Raw genomic sequence first — 18,431 nt, forward strand, 5'->3', positions numbered from 1 at the left:
ATATATATTTAAAAATATAAACTAAAACACATTAAATACAGATTTCAGGTATTTACAGAATAAAATTATAATCGAGTTTATATTGATACAATATAAAAATACACAAGGCACGAGGCTACATTTCTCCACTGGTATTCATTTTACTAATGAATTAACTTATTAGTCAGAAATTATTCATAGTTGGCACATAGATATATCAGATATATTGGATATATTTGGTTTTAATCACGTTTCCAGTCCACTTTTCAGGTATCCTTTGCTAAGATATTAAACTTAAACTCGGGGGGAAATAATTCTAGGAACGACAATTGTCTATTATATAGGCCATCAGCGCCATGTCCCGCACCTCCAGTGTCACTCGGCCGCGATGATGGGTGAGCAAGTAGGCGTCCGAGAAGCGATGCGTCAAGTAAAGCTCCGAAGACTCTTGCAGCGCCTCAAGTGCACTCTCGGTGATCCTAAACGACGGAGAGGTATACTTCATCATCAGTTCTTGCACCAAGCGACCGAACGAAAGCCGGGGTATCAATGGTCTAGTACATGCCCGCAGGCGTTGGATCTCCCGATTCATCCGGTTGGCCCGGCTCACGGGTCCGCGCTGCTTGCGTCGCCTCGGTGCAGGGGCCGCTGTGGCTGCTGATTGGCCTCTGTCTGAGTTCCGGTTAGTCTGGCGTTGACCGCCTGCGGGAGGGCGATTCTCCTGATCTTCAACCGTGCGGCTTGTGTTCCGATTCGAACGTCGCAGGGTCGGTCTTTGATCGTCGGCGGTATCCAAAGAGAGTTGGCTAGTGGCAGACTCCAAGTCCAGGTAATGGTCGAGCATCTGCATGGAGCCGGAACTGGAACTGTCTGTGCTATTCGACTCTTCGACTCTTAGTGGTAGCATGTTTAAATTTGTAGTCTTAGAAAATGGTACGTTTAATTTAAAATAGTTGTTATGTGACCGTATTAAGATGTTATTAACTAGGTTATTATCCAACACTGGTGGGACAGCTGATGGCCCGATCGGTTACACTTCCCTATCAGTGCAATCGGTTAGGTATTTTTAAAAAATATGAAAAATAAACCTAGAGAGAAGAAAGACGAAATAAACAAGAAGAACAAACAAAAAATGATTTATTTTCTCTTAGCCAAGACAAAAACTCCTAAAAATGCTAATTTAGCTATGAAAATCACTGAGAATTCTTATCTTGTCTTCTCCTAGCCAGATTTTGATACTAAAAGAAATCTGAATTTGACGGGAAAAATACTAAATTGATACCACTGTTGTCAACACTGATGACACTAACTGCTGGACTTGTTTACATTTCTTAGCATTTCTTAATTTTACGAAATTTTACCACTGTCAAGAGTTAGGCGGTACTAATCATGTCGGAGGACCATGGCAAGGACTACACTCTGGAGGGCGACTCCGAGCTACGTTTCGAGATCGAGCAAAAGGACGCCAAAGTGTTGGTCTCCGTAAGTTAATACTTTTAAGACATGCGACACCCTTAATTACTGTCTATTTTTCTTAGTTAGTTAATGGCTTTGCCGAGCTGTTCGGCACGGAGCTGGTGAAAAAGAAGAAATACGAGTTTGGCTTGGGTGCTAAGGTGGCGATATACACCTTCCAGGGCTGTGTGCTGCACGTCTCCGGCAAAATGGACGTGTGCTACATCTCCAAGGAGACGCCGATGGTGCAGTATGTGAATTGTCACGCGGCACTTGAGCAGTTTCGTGCCGAGGCGGAGGAGAAGGACCGCCGCGGTCCTGTCGCCATGGTCGTGGGTCCCATGGACGTGGGCAAGAGCACGCTCTGCCGCATTCTCCTCAACTATGCGGTGCGCGTGGGTCGCCGGCCGCTGTACGCTGACCTGGATGTGGGCCAGGGCGCCATTGCCATATCAGGAAACGTGGCCACCATACTTATTGAGCGACCAGCTAGCGTGGAAGACGGATTCCCCAAGACAGCGCCGCTGGTCTACCACTTTGGCCACAAGTCGCCAAGCGGCAACAGCGTCCTGTATAACGCTGTCGTCTCCAAGATGGCCGAGGTCACGCTGCAATCGATGAACAACAATAAGCGCAGTGAGTGCCAGTCCAGAACGTTTATGGATTGTTTTCTTAGAATCCTTATGACATATCTTCATTTTTATTTTTAGCAAAAAGCTCTGGCATTATAATCAACACCTGCGGATGGGTCAAGGGCTCCGGATATGCCCACCTTTTACACGCTGCCCAGGCCTACGGAGCCTGCGCTATCTTCGTTCTGGACCAGGAGCGCCTCTACAACGAGTTGCTGCGCGATGTGCCCAAGGGCGTCAATGTGGTGCTGCTGCCCAAGAGTGGCGGCGTTGTGGAGCGCAGCAAAGAGCTGCGCCACGAGTCGCGGGATCAGCGCATCAAGGAGTACTTTTATGGCAATGCCCGCACACCCTTCTATCCGTTCAGTTTCGAGGTGAAATTTCAAGATCTGCGGCTGTACAAGATCGGAGCACCTCCGCTGCCGGACTCCTGCATGCCCATCGGCATGAAGGCCGAGGACAATAAAACAAAAGTGGTGGCCGTCACGCCCACTCCAGCCCTAATCCATCATGTGCTGGCGCTCAGCTTTGCCGAATCCGTGGAGGATGATGTGATTGGCACGAATATCGCGGGCTTTTGTTGCGTGTAAGTTCTTGAGACTTTAGGTTTTTTCTATTTCATTGAATTACATATATGATTTTTGTGTGGGATTTCCAGGACCGAAGTTGATATGGAGCGGCAGGCAGTGATGTTGCTTTCCCCGCAGCCGCGACCTTTACCCCCGAATGCGCTGCTCCTGTGGTCAGAGCTGCAGTTTATGGACAATCATACATAGCATTTGTAAATCTTTTTGTTTAAATTATTCGGTAATTTAGATTAAAAATGTGTTTAAGAATCAACATATGAATCAAATGTTTATAATGCTGTAATCTTAAAATATGTATAAAGTCTGTGCAGTCAGATAAAGTAAGATCATATGGAATTTAAATCATAAAATATTGAAAATCACATACATTTTTAAAATATACTTTTTATTATATTTTGCTGTAAAACGCTTAAAAATATTAGTAAATCGTTATTTTGACACGTTACACGATGTTAAAAATTAAATATTAAATATATATAAATGCCAAAATTAAAAAAAAAAAATAAATAAACGGTGGATTTAAAAATTAAATTAACAGCAACAGCAATCACTACCATTATTAATATTTTAAACATAGATTTTTTGTGGCTGATTAAGAAATTAATTTTGTTGCAGATTGGGGGTTCCTTTGTTCATGCGGAGCACGCTATTGGGGAAAAACGGAACAATCGCCAATATCTATAGCCATTTTAATTATAAAATATTTTCAAATATGTTAGATCTAGCCTGAAATAAGCTAAACTGGCAGCTCTGCCTCCATATAAAGGTACTATGGGATTTCTTTATGTTATTGACCCGGTCACACTGGCGCGATGGTTTGTGCAATCTGAAAACTCCACTAGTGGTCACACTGTTCGGGAGAGCGAGACGAAAAACACGACGAGGCAACGCGAGGTGGAAACTCTGTGAAAAGTAAATCAAATATTTACAAAATAATGTAACCACAAAATGGCTACTCTCGGGCTAAATTTGTGCGCTAATCAACTTATTGTGACCGTCTGAGCTTAATTAATGCACTTTAAGTGGTCCTGGAACGATACTAGTGCGGAATTCGGCGTGTTTTTCGGGTTTGTTGTGTAGCGTGCGAGCCGTTGTTGTTGTTTCTGCTGCTTCTCTTGCTGCTGTCGTAAATGTGTATAAAATGGTTCTAAAAACAAAACAGAGCGCACAAGTAATTCCAAAAGATTCGATTTCGGTTTTTCGGGCATCTAAATTTACGGCCTGCCCGAAAGACATGTGTGCGTGCGTGCGAGTGTTGTGTGAGTGTGTGTGTGGCTCTGTTTGTTTCTCCTCTCTGTTGCTCCGTTTGCTTTGTTGCTTTATTTCCAGGCGGCATTTGTTTTGGTTGTCGTTGACGTGAAATTTTCCACTGGAAAGTGCAGCAGCGCCTTTTTGGGGGTTGCATACACACGCACACACACACCGTCAGACAGTCGCCGGCTTGTTGCGTCGTCGTCAGCGGAAGGGAACATTAATTACTAAGTCCGCGCGCCGCCTTATCGTTTACAGTATTTCAATTTAGCAACCAGGTGCTGGTGGGGGAGAGGGGGAGGTAACAGTCAACCACACACAGTTGCACAATTTCTTATCACTCGCTACTTTATGACAATAATGTCAACAACAACAATGGGTGCCAACAAACGCACACAATCGAATAATCAAAGCGAGCAAGGCGATCACACTGGTCAACAAAGGAGAAATAAAAAATGTTAAATATGTTACAATATTTTTTAAATGTTGGGGTATAATTACTCTACGACAGCAACAAAAGCAAGCACAAAACACTGTTCAACAAAACGTTCATTGATTTTAAAGCAGAAAAAACACTAAATTTAAAACAGTTAAACCACCAAACTTCGAAAAATATGTCGTAAATTCCGCGCAAAAACTAAGACTAAAACAGGCAAAAGTCGAAGTTAAAAATAAAAAAATATTACCATACAAATAAATTGAAACACATTAAAATCCCCAGTGTAATCCCCAAAAACCCAACAATGATATAACCAAAATTAGTTTCTAATTATCGCTCTCTTTTCCACTTGCAGTATTTTTCTTAACGATTATGTGCGCCTAACAAAAAACTAAAGATCGGTTCGCGTTATCGGTTCTCCATATTTTTGCGCCAAATGTCTTAGAATTTGCGAGATAGTGCTTCCAAAATAAGATGGCTCTCGAGCCATACATAAAGTCTATAAAGTCTGCTGAAATCGAACCACCATTGTGCCAAGTTACGACGACAAATGATGTGACAACGAAAGCGAAGAGATGCGCCAATACGAGCGCGGGAGCAGGAATGCGAGGTGTGCTGCTGATCGGCTTTCTACTGATTTGCTTTGGCATCTCAAACAGTTGGCAATACAAAAATGGTGAGTAGAACCGAACAAAAGGTTGCGTTTCGTCAAAGTAAAGCAAAGGAAAGAAAGGTATTTGATGGCATTTCGATTAATTTGACGAGCTTTGAAAGGTTGCGATTTGTCAAAGGAATTGATGGTACTTTGTGGTGGGTGTTCGAGCGGGACAATTGCAACACACACAAACCTTTATTAACACAGCGGAAGAGGTGGGAGGCCGGTAGAGATACTTGATGTCAAAGGAACCTACAGTTGAGGTCAAAATAATGGCACAGAAAGCCTTTTTTTGACTTCCATATTAGGAAATCTGTTTAAATAAATTCTTTCTTCAAAGTTCTTATAAAAGTGAGAAAAGACAGATGCAATTAATTTCAAGAGATTTTAAAAGAAAATGAAAAACGTATTCCTTGCCATTCTATTACTGAATTTTGAAGATCTATGTACATATGTATATTGATATGTTAATTAATTTTTGTCATAAAATTATGTTTAAATTTAAAAGTAAATAATGAATATATTTTCTTATTCTAAACCAGAGTGAGCGGTATTTCATTAAAATTTTGTAATGTACTAAAAAAAGCCTTTAAACAATTACCAAAATTCCGAAGGAGCTCTGGGTCTAGCTGTCTCTGAGATATCTTATCCAGTGAAAAAAACTATATTTTTTCACTATAATTTTGACCGCCATTGTTGCCATTATGACGCTGTTTTCTTACCACCACCACCCGCCTCCCCCAAGCATTTCGTTTTATTCCGTTTGTCCGTGTGGTTGGCACTGCACTTGTGAGCTTCCCTCAACCTTTCCCCTTTTCACCAGCCTGCTTTGGCATCTCCTTTGCCGCTTTGCGTTTTTCCTTTAAGCGCTTTTCGCACTGTCAAAGGCCCAAAGGCTGACAATTTTCCGGCGCAATGCTTTTATGAATAAACAACTACTACTACAACTTATTTAGACTGTAGTACGCACTCAACTTGATTGCACTGCGCATAATTTAGTGGCCTCGCACCCCCACACTTTTCCGCGTAGATGCGACGACGCTAATGAGCTGAAAAAACCAGCTTCACTAATAATTCAGCAGTTGTAATACGGCAAAGTTGCCCGGTAATTGCCGGCATATTTCAAATGCACAAAGCGTTTGGGGGTTCAGGACCCCGAAAAAATCCTGGGGTTATAATGGGGCACAAAGACTAGGCAAGGCACGGGACACTCCACGGGTCAAGTCAATATGGAAATAGTAAGTGGACACAGGCCAACCAAACATCGTTAAGCCCCAAAAAGTGGACGCTCGAGTGTTTGGCTAAAAGATAAGCCTCCATTCGACGACTCCCCTGCTGTCCGGAGTTTCAGCAAAGCCCGGAGTACGGAGTACAGCGTACGGAGTACTCCAGCATGCATTGGGGCGCCCACAAAGCAAGTGCCGCCCGAAAAAGGAAACCCGAAACTTAAATTTTGTCGAGCTCTCGGGCGCAGTAAAAAAAGCGCATCAAATATGTACACAAAGCTCCGGGCAAACTCTCCATCTTCTTTGGTGCTCTGTGGATGTTCGGATGTATGTGTAGGGATGCGTCAGTGGCGCAGACGGGACTCTATTACTCCTATCAATCCTATCTATTTATCACAATTTATAGATGCTAACTGTTTAAATTTAGCTAAAATTAAGCAATTTCTGTGGGAAAAGTGTTATTTTTTGTTTAAAAAATATGCTTTTTCTCTCAGAGAATGCCCGTCAAACCCGTTTTATCTCAACTTATAAAAAACTTTGAATGGAAATAAGAATTTAAAATAATGTTTTGCTTTTACGTAAATGCTGGCACAATTAGCACACAGACTTCCTTAAATATTTTCAATACCGACCAAGTAAATGGTACCTATTAAAATTATGTTCTTAGAAGGGATTAAACCCCTTAAAAGCTTTTCTGTGCTACGCCCCTGCTTTTGGTGCTTACTTTCTTTAACACTTTGACGCGCGCACAAAGTGTTTTTTGCCTGCGTTGATTCCCTTCTGCTCTTTCCAAATCCTTCTCCTTCTTCAGCCCACTTTAAGCCTTGTTCTTTTTTGCAGCCACTGACTGACGTTTTTTCCCGCTGTCATTCCGTGTATGTTGTGGAGGGGGACTTCCCCATCCTTCGTCCTTTTACGCCAGAGCCCTACGCTATTTGCTTTAGCTTCTATTTACTACGCCGTAGTACGCCAGTTTAGTAGTAATGGGAGTACTTCAAAGGCGACGGCGCCTTTGACGCCACATCCCAGCATCACCCTCCCACTGCATCCTTCCATCACACATCCCGTCCTCCGAATACCCAACGTTGGGGCCCCCGGGACACACTCGACGTTTCACTGTTGTTGACATTGATTTTGATTTCATTTATGTGTGCACCAGTTTCACAAGCGTTGACATTGGCTTAGAACGCCTGTCAGCACTTGCGACACATTCTCTTTCTTTACCGGGTGAGTCCTGCCCCCAGGGACTATTATCTGGTGGTATTCGCAAATTATCCAATTATAAATTATGTATTGGAATTATGTTTTTATATGTAGGATTTGTTTAAATTATATCTAGGATTTAATAGGATTGATTTGATTTTATAAACCTAATCCTTGCCATTCTATTACTGAAGTTCTTATTTGCACAAAAATGCAACGGATAATGTCTCAAATAAATTTTGAGAATATAAATTTCATTCCTTCGACTTAATTTGGAATATCTAAACTCAAAATTGATTGACTTAACAAACCCACATCTCTGTAATCGATATGACAAGTGCCTAATAAAACTCATAACCTTTGCTCTAATTTCTGCCCATCGCAGTTCGAAGTTTGAACCATATCAGATCTCAAATTTAAGCTGAGAAACGTGCAAAATCACACAGCCACAAATGTCCGAGAACGCAAGGCAAACACAATTGTGCTTTAACTAACCCAATCATTCTGGGGCCCAGCCGGCACATTTCGTGTGTAAACTGCTAAAACCAAAGGCAAACTATTGGTCCGCCGGCACAAATGTATCACTTTGCAATTTAAACAATAATGTTGTGGTGTGGTCGTTGCGGTGTGTGAGTGTGTGCGTAAGACCAGTGCATCTGTGTTGGCCAGCAGATTGGATGCAATGCAGCAGCGGTATCAACATCATCATCGTCATCATCATGGCATCAGCCTCATCAACGCCAGTGAGTCCCCTTCTGCCACCAATTTGTGTGGGCGGCTTGGCCTGGCACTGACCTCTGCATTGGCTGGAAATGTGGGTGTGTGTGTGGCTTGTGTGCTAGCACTGAGGGAAATTAGCAGTTACATTGTTCTAGTTTATATATAGATCTGAAGAATACAGTATTTATTGGGATTAGGAGGCCAAAATAACCAAATCGTTTTCTATAATACAAATCACTATGAGGATTTGACTGTATTTTATTCTTTGATGCCTTTTTACTTACTTTTAATATTTTATGTAACTTCTGTCTAGGTTTGGCTTTATAAAATCTCTTTTAGATTGTTTATTATACTTAAAACCTTTAAAAACCTTGGAAAATCCCAAAAAGCAATTATCAATTATCAATTAGAGAAAATTCCCCTATTTATTATGCTCTGTGCATCTGCGTAATCGGTTTTAGTATTGCCAGCAAATTGGCTACCATTCCATTGCGGTCTGCATATGCAAATATGCCAATGCCACTGCAACTGCTGCAGTAACAACAACCAGTCGTCCACCGACTGCTTTTGGCCATCTTCCCCGATCTGCGGCCTGCATCTGCCTCCTGACTCTTATCACTTATCGTAATCTTGTAATTACGTGTGTTTCGCAAATGTTAATTGCAAAAGGGAAACATCGATAGGCTAAAGGCATTCCCACCATCTTCATTCCCTCATTTTACACTCGCTTTTTCTGGCTTAAACGGGTTTAATGGTTAAGTTTACGATTGGGTTTATTCGCTGGATGATCAGCATAACAGCGTATAAAAACGTATATAATAAAGATGACTGTTTCATTGCAGTTCTGTTCATTGGTTTTAAGAAGCTTAACTAGGATTTATATTATATAGGCTAGGCTTTATAGACTGAAAGATGGTGATAAGTTATTGTTGTAATCAAGATTTACAATATAAACTTACTTCTCTGAGAAAACCATAAGGTACTACAAAAGGAAAAGTACATTAATTAAAAATAAACTGAACTTATTCAGAGCCATGATATTTAATATATAATATTTATAAAGTTTGGGGAAAAGCAGTCTTGTTCTTGGCTTTTTTGTCCCTCCTGAACAGCTGCTTTAGTTTAAATTGCACATGTTGATTATGCGACTATAATTTAACCAACGAGTTGCCAATTTAAGGGCCCCAAACATGTCAGCAAGTAATTAAATTTCTATACAATTTGCATATCTAAAGGCGCGCAGGCAACTCTGCACTGCTGTGCCCTCGTATGCGTGTGTATCTGTGAGTATGAGCCACTTAACATAGCCGTTGGCTTTGGCCAACTAACGAACTGAACGAGAAGTCGAAACAAAAACAGGGCAACCTTTCGACGAAGGGGAACACATTCAGGGATGAGCGATATATGTTCACAGTCATAGTAGTGGCAAGAGTCGCAGTTTTCAAGGAGATTTTAAAATTCTGAATAGGCTTTGGATATATCAAAAAACGTGGGATAAATCAAGAACATTATACAGATATTTATTAGGTAGTTAAGAAGATATTTCCTCATAATTTGGTAATAGAGTCTTAAGTAAAGATTTATTTTAGAATAGAAATTCAAAAATCACTTTTTTCTATATTTCAATTACTGGCGACTTGGCTTAAAAACATGCTAGCCATGTTTCGATAGTTATCTGGCCAGAGACTCCCTGGAGTTGCCCATCGCCAAGGCAGCAGCATCTTGGCCATGTCTCCCTTGCTAACAAGCTTCCAAACCCCGTCGTCGTTCCCCCTTAACTCTCCCTTCCCCGAGTGGCCGTTGTTGTCTGTTTTTCTGCTGGGGAGCTGTTCGGGGTTTCTGCTGGTTCTGATGTTGTTGCTGATGCCACTACTTTAAATGTCTGGGCGTTCGTGCGTCGCTTGCAACGCAGCGCATAAACATGCACATCGTTAAGAGGAGACCGACGAGACCGGGCTCAGACCCGGGCCGAAATCATGGGCCCAGGCCGAGACCCTTTTGGGGACCCAATACCCCCGTCCCCGTTTTGCCCACTTGTGACTCGTTTCCAAGCCGGTCATTTAGAGGCCAGACCCAGCAGGCCTTCTTCGACCACATCCACATATCCGTACAATCAACAGAGACCTGGCCAGAAATGTATTTTCTTTTTTCGGTTTTTTGGCTTGTTTGGGACTTTTGACTGCTCTTTGTTTTCGTGTAATTGTTCTGACTGCCGTTCTTGTTTACGTTCCATTGGCTCCCGTGTTTCTGCTTTTGGCCAAATGATCACTCTCTGCTCTCAGCCATATGGCACAAAATCTCGGGTTTCGTTATCTAATATTGGCGGAGAGAGGAAACATTAATTCGCAGCTCGTTGGCACAAGATCCTTCTTCTTCGTCTCAGCTTCTCGACAGACTGCTAATTTATTTCACTCTTGTACCTCGTTCGCTTCCTATCTAGAAAACAGCAAAGAAAGAAAAAAAAAAACCAATTTAAAGTTTATTTATGGCTTTTATTATTTTATACCCTCTATATTTGGCATTTTTCCTGTTGCCTGCGACTGGCGTTTGTCAATTTTTAACCTGTTGTGCATACTAATTTGTCGGTAGCTTGGCTTTTTTTCTCCTTTTCGTATTTTGTATTTCGTATTTGGTTTTGGCTTGCCTGGCTTTTCATCTTACTATCCCTGGAGAGCGTCTCCTCGGCATAATTTCAGTGACACTTTGTATGATTTGTGGCCCCAGCGAATACGCCTCTGCTGACTTTTTTAATTAACTTTTGTCGAACGATAAATTAAGACCGTTTAAATATTTATTGGATGTGTTCTTTCCTATATTTTTTTTATATAAAAAGATCCTGTAGATGGGGCCAAAAATTTACCAATCAAAACTTTGCAGACTGCCGGCTGGCTAACGCATAAATTAAATCCCAAAAAATTCCACCTATCGAGATTCATCAACATCATTAGTTATAGGTCGAAAACCCGACAGAAACGGCCACCACAGCCACCAGCCACTGTCAAGAAATAACCAGAAAACCACAAAAACTAATTTATCACATAGATCGTTCATGGTTTGTTTTAATGGTTTCAGGTTTTTTGATGGACAAAAGGAAAGAGAGTTCGATAAACCAATATGTCTGGCAAAAGAATTTAATTCCCCATTTTTCGATGGGATAAATTTGTATGGCTCTCGTGTGAATGTAAATTGTTTATAAGACCGTTTTGCCATAAATTCATATAAAGCTGCAATGTTGAATTAAACTGCAACGCCAACGCAAACAAAAATTAGCAGGCAGTCAAGTAAACACAAATAAATGTGAAAATCATGCACAGAGGGAAACAGATTTCAAAAGGATTTAAATTAAGCATTAAGTTCGAGTTTTTGTTATACTAAAAGTACATTCAGGGTGGAAATTATGTGTATATTTTGGTGTAACTATTTTTAATATCCTGATATTTTAAACTGTTTCTCTGGGGTTTTTTCCCCTGAAAGTTGTGATTAATGAGTTTAAATACTGCCGAGACAATAGGAATGTATTACATATTATTTATATGATATTTTTTTGATATCTATTATAGTTTTTATTTTTTATTTGGGTCTTGAAACTATTAGATAATCATTTCCGAATGTATTTAAACTTTACCAATGACTAAAAAAATGTTTATAAATATGTTAACTACTATTCCAGCTTTATTCTTAGTTATAAGCAAAGAGTTTTCTCTCATTCCTCTAAATGCTTGTTTCGTTTGTATGGGAAAAGCGTTTCTTCGGGGCTTTACACAAACAAATCATTGATGCCACTGACGGGCCCAGTGCGTGTGCGTGTAAATCTATCAATAGGCTCCATTTGTAATTGTTACAACGGCCAGGGAATTCTGCCCGGGCCAATGGCATATCTCGCTGGGAATTGGCCAGAGGGGGCCGTGGGGTAAGTTGCAGGGCACATCGCTTTGGACGCATCAACAAATCATTCTCTAATGTGTTGATACACAAATTGTTCGCCGTTTGTGTTTAATTTCTCCCTTATGCCCATGCATGCTAATTAACAGCAAACGAGGAAATTACCAACAGCATCCGCTACCCCGACTCCAACTCCTCTGGTTCGGCTTCCTCTCTCTCTCCAATCTGTATACTCATTTACACACGATGCCCAGGCCATTAAGGCCCGATGTTGTGCTGTGATGGTATGCCGGGCCATGCCATCTTAATAATGACATTTATTTGTAACGTGTTAAGATACTAAATTGCCCCGGCCACAACAACATGCAACAGGAGGCACATAACCATAACTGTGAGCGATTCATCTCCATCGGCATGTCATTCCTGCGCTGCATGTCGGGACAAAAACATGTATGAATATGTATTATAAGCTCGGCTGGGCTGTGGTTTCTTTGCCGGAGCTGGGAGTCTTGGTAATTTTCAACAATTTGCAGCCATTTTTGAGCAGCAACAGCCACCAAGGCAAGAAAAGCGATAACAATTTCCATGACTTTAGCTTATTACCTCTGGTATGCGTAATAACTTTGGTTGGTGCTGCACACGAATTACACTGGTCAACAGAGTTTGGTTTGTAAGATTACAAGATCAACTTCAAGTGTTAAAGTTTGAAATTTAATATTTCTTAATAGTAAGAGTAAATATTTGGTTGAGAGTATAAAAAATTAATCACATATAAAATTCTATTGGTAGTATGCCCCCTGAAACTTGTTGTCTAGTGCCTCATCACTCCTTTCAACTTGGACACCTCCTCCTTCGATTCAGTTCAGCAATCAACCGCAGCTGCCGAAAGGTGCGTGTGAGCGTGTGGTTGCCTGCCGTTCCTTCGCTGGATCTGGGCAATTGTTATAATTTGCCACATATTGAAATTGAATTGCCTGGACGGACGGACAGGCCGGTGAGGTGGTGATGGTGTTTGTGTTTGCATGTATCACTCACTCACTCGCTCACTGGCCCACTCGCTCACCTTCACGGTAAATGCAGTTGCGCGCTTGACTAATTTCGCATTCATGCCTGCACTGGGTGCAAACAGCCTGCTCGCACTCTCGGCTCACAGCTCACTCGACTTATTTAGCCGGGTGCGTTGATGTGTGGCTGCTCCCACAAGTTTCCGTTTCCACTTGGCCATTGGTTTCGATTCGAGCCGTTGACAGACGGCTCTTTGGATCAGAGACGCTCTAATTGAGATTGGAATGACTGGAATGGGGGTTGTGTTCAGGTAAAAGGGTTTCCAATATCGAACACATCAGTCAATCAGGGACAATAGATCAAGAACCAAGGAATTTTTACATTTTTAGGATTTACATAAAGTTTAATGAAAAAGTACCTCAAAAGTACCTCGAGTTATTTTAACTTAATTAATCGATAAATTCGATTAAATACAGATAACAAACATCGATTCACAAATCCAATCGACATAGAACTTCTTTATGTATTTTTAGAGTCTCAGGAAGTTAAACTTGTTTAAATGAAAATAAAACATTTATAACGAAGGATCTATCTCAGATAAATATTTAATAAATACCCAATACTAATATTTCATATTAAATATCGATAAATTCGATTAAATACTGATATCTCAAGCGAAGTTCGATAAATCCGACAGCATGATATCTATTACGCCTCGAAACCCAATTCTTTCTCAAAGAATCCTGACTACGTATTAAGGGGGTCTTCTCATTGGGCAACTTTTTTTTCTCGATTTTTTTTTTTTTGCATTTATTTATAGTTTGGGATGGTGTGTATATGTCCCCAAAAGGATTTTTAGAAATTCGAAATACTTTAGAAGATACAGCCTTTTTTGTGAAGCAAGTTCTTCGCAAAATGAGCTTTTTTCAAACTTCAAACGCGTTTATCTCGAAACCACGTTTTTCGAACTGGCGGCCATGATATCTCCAGTTTAACTGAACCGATTTTCATGAAACAAAGTGGAGTCGACGCAGAATTATCACCATTCTCGGGTGACGGAACAGATTTTTTTTTAAATTTTTTTTTCTATTTTTTTTGTACGCTAAACTACAAAAAAAAAGCCCGAAATCGAAATTTTTTTTTTGAATGGCCGCCATTTTGTTTCAAAAAATTAAAAAAAAAATCTGTTCCGTCACCCGAAAATAACATCAATTCTGATTATAACCCCGTTTTTATTTTTCATTTCGGACGCTCTGGAGACCCTGAATCGTGGCCGCCAGGACGACACCTTTTTTTTCGACCACCAAGTTTGAAGTCTCATTACTCTTTGAACAACCCTCGTATCGAGGCAAAAACAACTTTCTTAGTTACTTTGAACATTTTTGAATACAATAAATAAAAAAAGTTTTCAATTATTCTTTGCGTTTTCAAATAAGAATTTTTTTAAAAAGGGTCCAAAAAACGGCTTTTGAATGAGAAGACCCCCTTAACCCCTTAAATGCGTAGCGTTATAAATTTCGCTTATGACACCTCTCTTGACAACCGACAGCCGGTTAATATGCATAGAGGAAGGTGTCAAGCCAACTCCACTCCAAACCAATCCAATCCAATATCGGACGCGGGACAGAAACACGTTTTGCGGCTAAGACGCGCATTTAAATACAAAAGAGCTGAGATTCGACGCTTTAAACAAATCAGCTAACAGTAAATAACCTGTTGCGTTTGCGCCATTAATGTCAAACTTCATTATGCTGATATATGTACAAGCTGCCAGGGAGAGAATAAAGCAAAATTTTCGGCCCAAAAGGCAGAGATTCGGGATATATGAGGAGATAGTGTTACACCAGTAGACAACAACTTCATTATCACCAGAGCTGGCTCTTGTGAGCTCCGATTACATGCGTGCCCGAGAGACGACAAAAAAATAAATCGAAAAAACAAAATCTTTAAGACAAAGGCAAAAGAGGGAACGAATAACAATGCAAACATAATCATTATCGAGATTACGGCCAAATTTATCGAGACCCATAGACTCTGAGTGCTTAACGAGCCCCAAAGATGCCTTCATGGCTTGATTTTGAGCCTGCACAGAGAGAAAAGTAATCATAGTTCGGTTATATTTTCAATAAAATAATGAAAAGGTGAAAGAAATTCCTCTGGAAATGAAGTCTATGAAGATATTTGAGAGCAAATGAATCTTGTTTTAGAATTCCCGACTTCTTTCAGACTTATGTTTTCGCCTGTGTACACTACCTTCTTATTTTCTTATGCTCGTTTTTTGGGACAGACCTTGTTTGCTCTCTTCGTTTTCCAGAGTTACCTGCGCTACCTGAGTTCCCCCAGCTGTTCACAGAGCTGGCTCGGACCATGCTACTGGCCAAGGGCCCAAGAGGTTAGACTCGTATCTCTCCCTTTCAGAGCTCAAATCTCGAGTTTGGACTTGGGCTTGTGTTTGGATTTTGGGTTTGAGTTTGGTTTTGGGTTTTTTTTTCGGGCTGTGCCCACAAAACGCCTCGAGGCAGTCGCACTCGCCACACAACAAGCTGTTTTATGGCCAAATCCAAAGCCAAAGCTCGTTTGTGTATCTGGCTTTGTCCCTAAACAAAAAGCCAAACAAGACAACAACGGCGAGCGTAAAGAATTTGTATAAATAAAAGCGTGTAGGGGGTAACAAGCGAGTATAATAATTAAAATGGAATCGAAAGAAGCTTTTCGAAGGAGGAGCACCAAAGAACTCCATTAAAAATGCTAAATTTGTCAACTGAATGCGAACATTGTTTCGCTGTCGATTTATTTGCATGTGAAAAGCAAATCATTGCCTACAAAAGCCATGTTCCATGTTTGAATGGAAAGACCAAGCCATTCCCAACTAGTTTGGATGCTTGGATTATTTGCTTTCCGAGGATTGGCAAACTTTTGTTATGCTAAATGCTGGCCTGGCAATCATAAATTTGATTTAAATAGCATAATGCTTGGCAAATTCTGTTTATTATTACTGATTTTTTGCAAATAAAAATTGGAAATATAAAATTGTAAACCCTTTTGAAAGAAACTTTTGTAGTCTCCCTAAAATATTTTAAATTTAATAAATCTTTACTCTCTTCTTAGGCCTTTTAACTAACAACTCACTTATTGTGTTGCCTTAATCCTCTTAAGACTTGCTAAGTTGTAAATTTGTTTATAATTCTTGCATGTTTTTAGTGTCTGGCCGTCATCGGTGACAGAGCAATTAGTTAGCCAGCACTTTCCTTGGGAGACTGACTGCATAAATCTAAAATTGATTTATAAATTACGGCCTGGCAATCGCAGGCGCAGCAGCAGAAACAGCAAAAGCCACAAAGCCAGGCTAAGGCTAAGGCAAAAAGTAAATGGCAATAAAATATCAATTTGCGAACTTGACCATCCGGAGGAGGCCGCTCCTTCTGGTCGGAAAGGCAAAAGGCAGTTGGAGATGGAGATGAGGAAAGGCCAAGGCAAAAGGGGGCCAATTGCAAAAGTGATTTGTTTGCAGCGAGTTTGCAGGCTCTCCTGGTTGGCAATTTACTTTTACAGCACCCAAGACGGTCGCGGGATAATTTATGCTGTAATTTATAACCAGCTACAAGCGACTCTTGAGTCTCGAGTCCCCAGTTCCGAGTTGCCTGTCCCTAGTCCCGCCGAGTCTCTCTTGTGTTGGCCACAACATTTCCATACATGGCCCCAGACTTTGGACCGTATGTGGCAATTAACCAAAAGTAAATCTCGATGTCAGTTTCGCTGTAGAAATTTCAATTCCAATTCCACTTCAATCAGCGTGCAAATACTTGGGCCGCGCGCCAGCCAGTTCAATAATTCAATATAAATCAATTCCATCTGCCGTGCGGTGCTAATGGCCACAAGTGGAGTAGTCGTCGTCGTCTCAATTGGCAGTCTCCGCTGCTGTTCACTCTTCTTTTTTTTTCCCCCCATTCGATTCCAGGGCCCTCGAACATGTAGTTGTCGATTTGCTGTTGCTTTATTTATACATGTGTACAAATTTTTATTTTGCACAAATGTTTGCTTCTGACAGCTTCAGCGGGGAGCTGTCTGGAGTAGTAGAGAGTGTGTGTTCCCGAGCAGGAACTAATTGAATGTCAGTTTGTTTGTTGCCTGCTGGCTGCTACTTCTCATTTCGTATGCCTGTCAGGGAGCGACAGTCCTTCGGCTGCAGCTACTGCTGCTGCATTAACATATTGCCTTTTACAAACTCAATATTGAACTTGCATTATAGGCCAGTTCCTGCCTGCAATCACTGCTTCATTTATTTACCTCGTACCCCAACAGTACCTTATTTATCGCCGTGTCGCTGCTGCTGCTGCGACCAAGTTATCGAGGGTAACTTTACTTTATTTTTAAATAGGCAAATATTTGGGCAGCCGTGGCGGTTGTCTTTGTTTGCCATATGCTGCTATGCCCGCGTTATCTGTATCTATTCAAGAGACCCTGCAGCGGTATTAAAAATTTAATTAAAAGCAGCATTGAGGTAATGAGTTGGGATTACCTTGTGTCAACCTATTTTAGATTCTACGCTTTGCTGGGATTAAGGGTACAGTATGTACAGTATATGTTATATGGGGAAGTTTAGAAAATTTAAGGAAATGTGCTTAATCAAAGAATATTTTAAAATTTAAATGTAATTTATAGAGTGAGGTATTTCCTTTTGTAGCAAAATAAAAAGGATAAGTTGTTATTTTAGAAAGGAGTGTACTTATAATTCTCAAGTTCTATAAGATAAAGTATTGGCTTTTAAAATTCAACCAGTGTACTTTTAAATACCTTCACACATTAAATCCTGTTAACAATACCTCTAAAGATAGCTTTATCGGATATATCCCCTGCATTTTACTGTGCATAATGAACTTAATGAGCTTGCGCTCAGCTGGCTGCAAATTAATTTAAATCATCAAACCGGCGCGCGCAAGAATATTAAATTTACAAGTTTCGCTTTTAGTTTTTCTCTTTTTTTTACCTCACCACCCGCCCACCTGCCCCCCCTTAAGCCCCTTAGCTACGCCCGCCGCCCATGGTCCCGCATTGTGAGCGTTGGTTCGCCTGGGCTAGGCAATGCATTTCATAGCAATTCATAGCCAGCGAGGCACACAGCCCCGCAATCTTGATGGGCAACACTTGAGTGCAGTGCCAGCAACTACGGCTACAGCTACACACCAACTACTGCACAACTATGCTCGTGTACGGCGGCCGAACGAGGCATATTGCCATAAAATTAACGGATGCTGGCCGGGATGGGGCAGGGAGGATGATGGTGGCTGGAGAATGAGGATGAGGATGCGGATGCGGGAGTGGAGCAGCAGCAGCCAGAGCTGTAGAAAATATTAACACGATATTTTCCAACCGTTGGATACTGCGTTACAGCACAGA

The 18,431-nt window shown here is 41.0% G+C and overlaps 3 protein-coding genes across 4 annotated transcripts in view; 2 read left to right on the plus strand and 1 right to left on the minus strand.

Annotated features, from left to right (window-relative positions):
* Window positions 1–50: 50 nt before the first annotated feature.
* On the minus strand, window positions 51–974 carry cid (centromere identifier). The gene has a single exon (XM_017161340.3). The coding sequence runs from the start codon at window positions 884–886 to the stop codon at window positions 296–298; it is 591 nt and encodes a 196-aa protein (XP_017016829.1). The 5' UTR covers window positions 887–974; the 3' UTR covers window positions 51–295.
* Window positions 975–1,252: 278 nt separating this feature from the next.
* On the plus strand, window positions 1,253–3,019 carry cbc (crowded by cid). The gene is made up of 4 exons (XM_017161353.3): window positions 1,253–1,461; window positions 1,518–2,070; window positions 2,145–2,652; window positions 2,725–3,019. The coding sequence occupies exons 1-4, from the start codon at window positions 1,369–1,371 to the stop codon at window positions 2,840–2,842; spliced, it is 1,272 nt and encodes a 423-aa protein (XP_017016842.1). The 5' UTR covers window positions 1,253–1,368; the 3' UTR covers window positions 2,843–3,019.
* Window positions 3,020–3,462: 443 nt separating this feature from the next.
* Window positions 3,463–18,431, plus strand: part of arr (low-density lipoprotein receptor-related protein 6) — a 32,458-nt gene continuing 17,489 nt past the window's right edge. Inside the window, exons 1-2 of one of the 2 annotated variants that reach the window (XM_017161459.3) lie at window positions 3,463–3,565; window positions 4,699–5,019. In XM_017161459.3, the coding sequence (XP_017016948.1) occupies window positions 4,818–5,019 (202 nt within the window). In that variant the 5' untranslated portion in view covers window positions 3,463–3,565; window positions 4,699–4,817. Of the gene's footprint in view, window positions 3,566–3,604; window positions 3,721–4,698; window positions 5,020–18,431 lie in introns of those variants that run through there. The other variant, XM_070283946.1, reaches the window with a different exon arrangement.

The sequence above is a fragment of the Drosophila kikkawai genome, chromosome 2R (assembly GCF_030179895.1).
Source record: "Drosophila kikkawai strain 14028-0561.14 chromosome 2R, DkikHiC1v2, whole genome shotgun sequence".
Classification (NCBI taxonomy): domain Eukaryota; kingdom Metazoa; phylum Arthropoda; class Insecta; order Diptera; family Drosophilidae; genus Drosophila; species Drosophila kikkawai.

Coding starts and splice junctions, on each gene's coding strand:
- cid (XM_017161340.3), bottom strand. CDS start 886: ATGCTACCACTAAGAGTCGAAGAGTCGAATAGCACAGACAGTTCCAGT.
- cbc (XM_017161353.3), top strand. CDS start 1,369: ATGTCGGAGGACCATGGCAAGGACTACACTCTGGAGGGCGACTCCGAG. Junction 2,071..2,144: donor GATGAACAACAATAAGCGCA/GTGAGTGCCAGT, acceptor TTTTATTTTTAG/CAAAAAGCTCTGGCATTATA. Junction 2,653..2,724: donor ATCGCGGGCTTTTGTTGCGT/GTAAGTTCTTGA, acceptor TGGGATTTCCAG/GACCGAAGTTGATATGGAGC.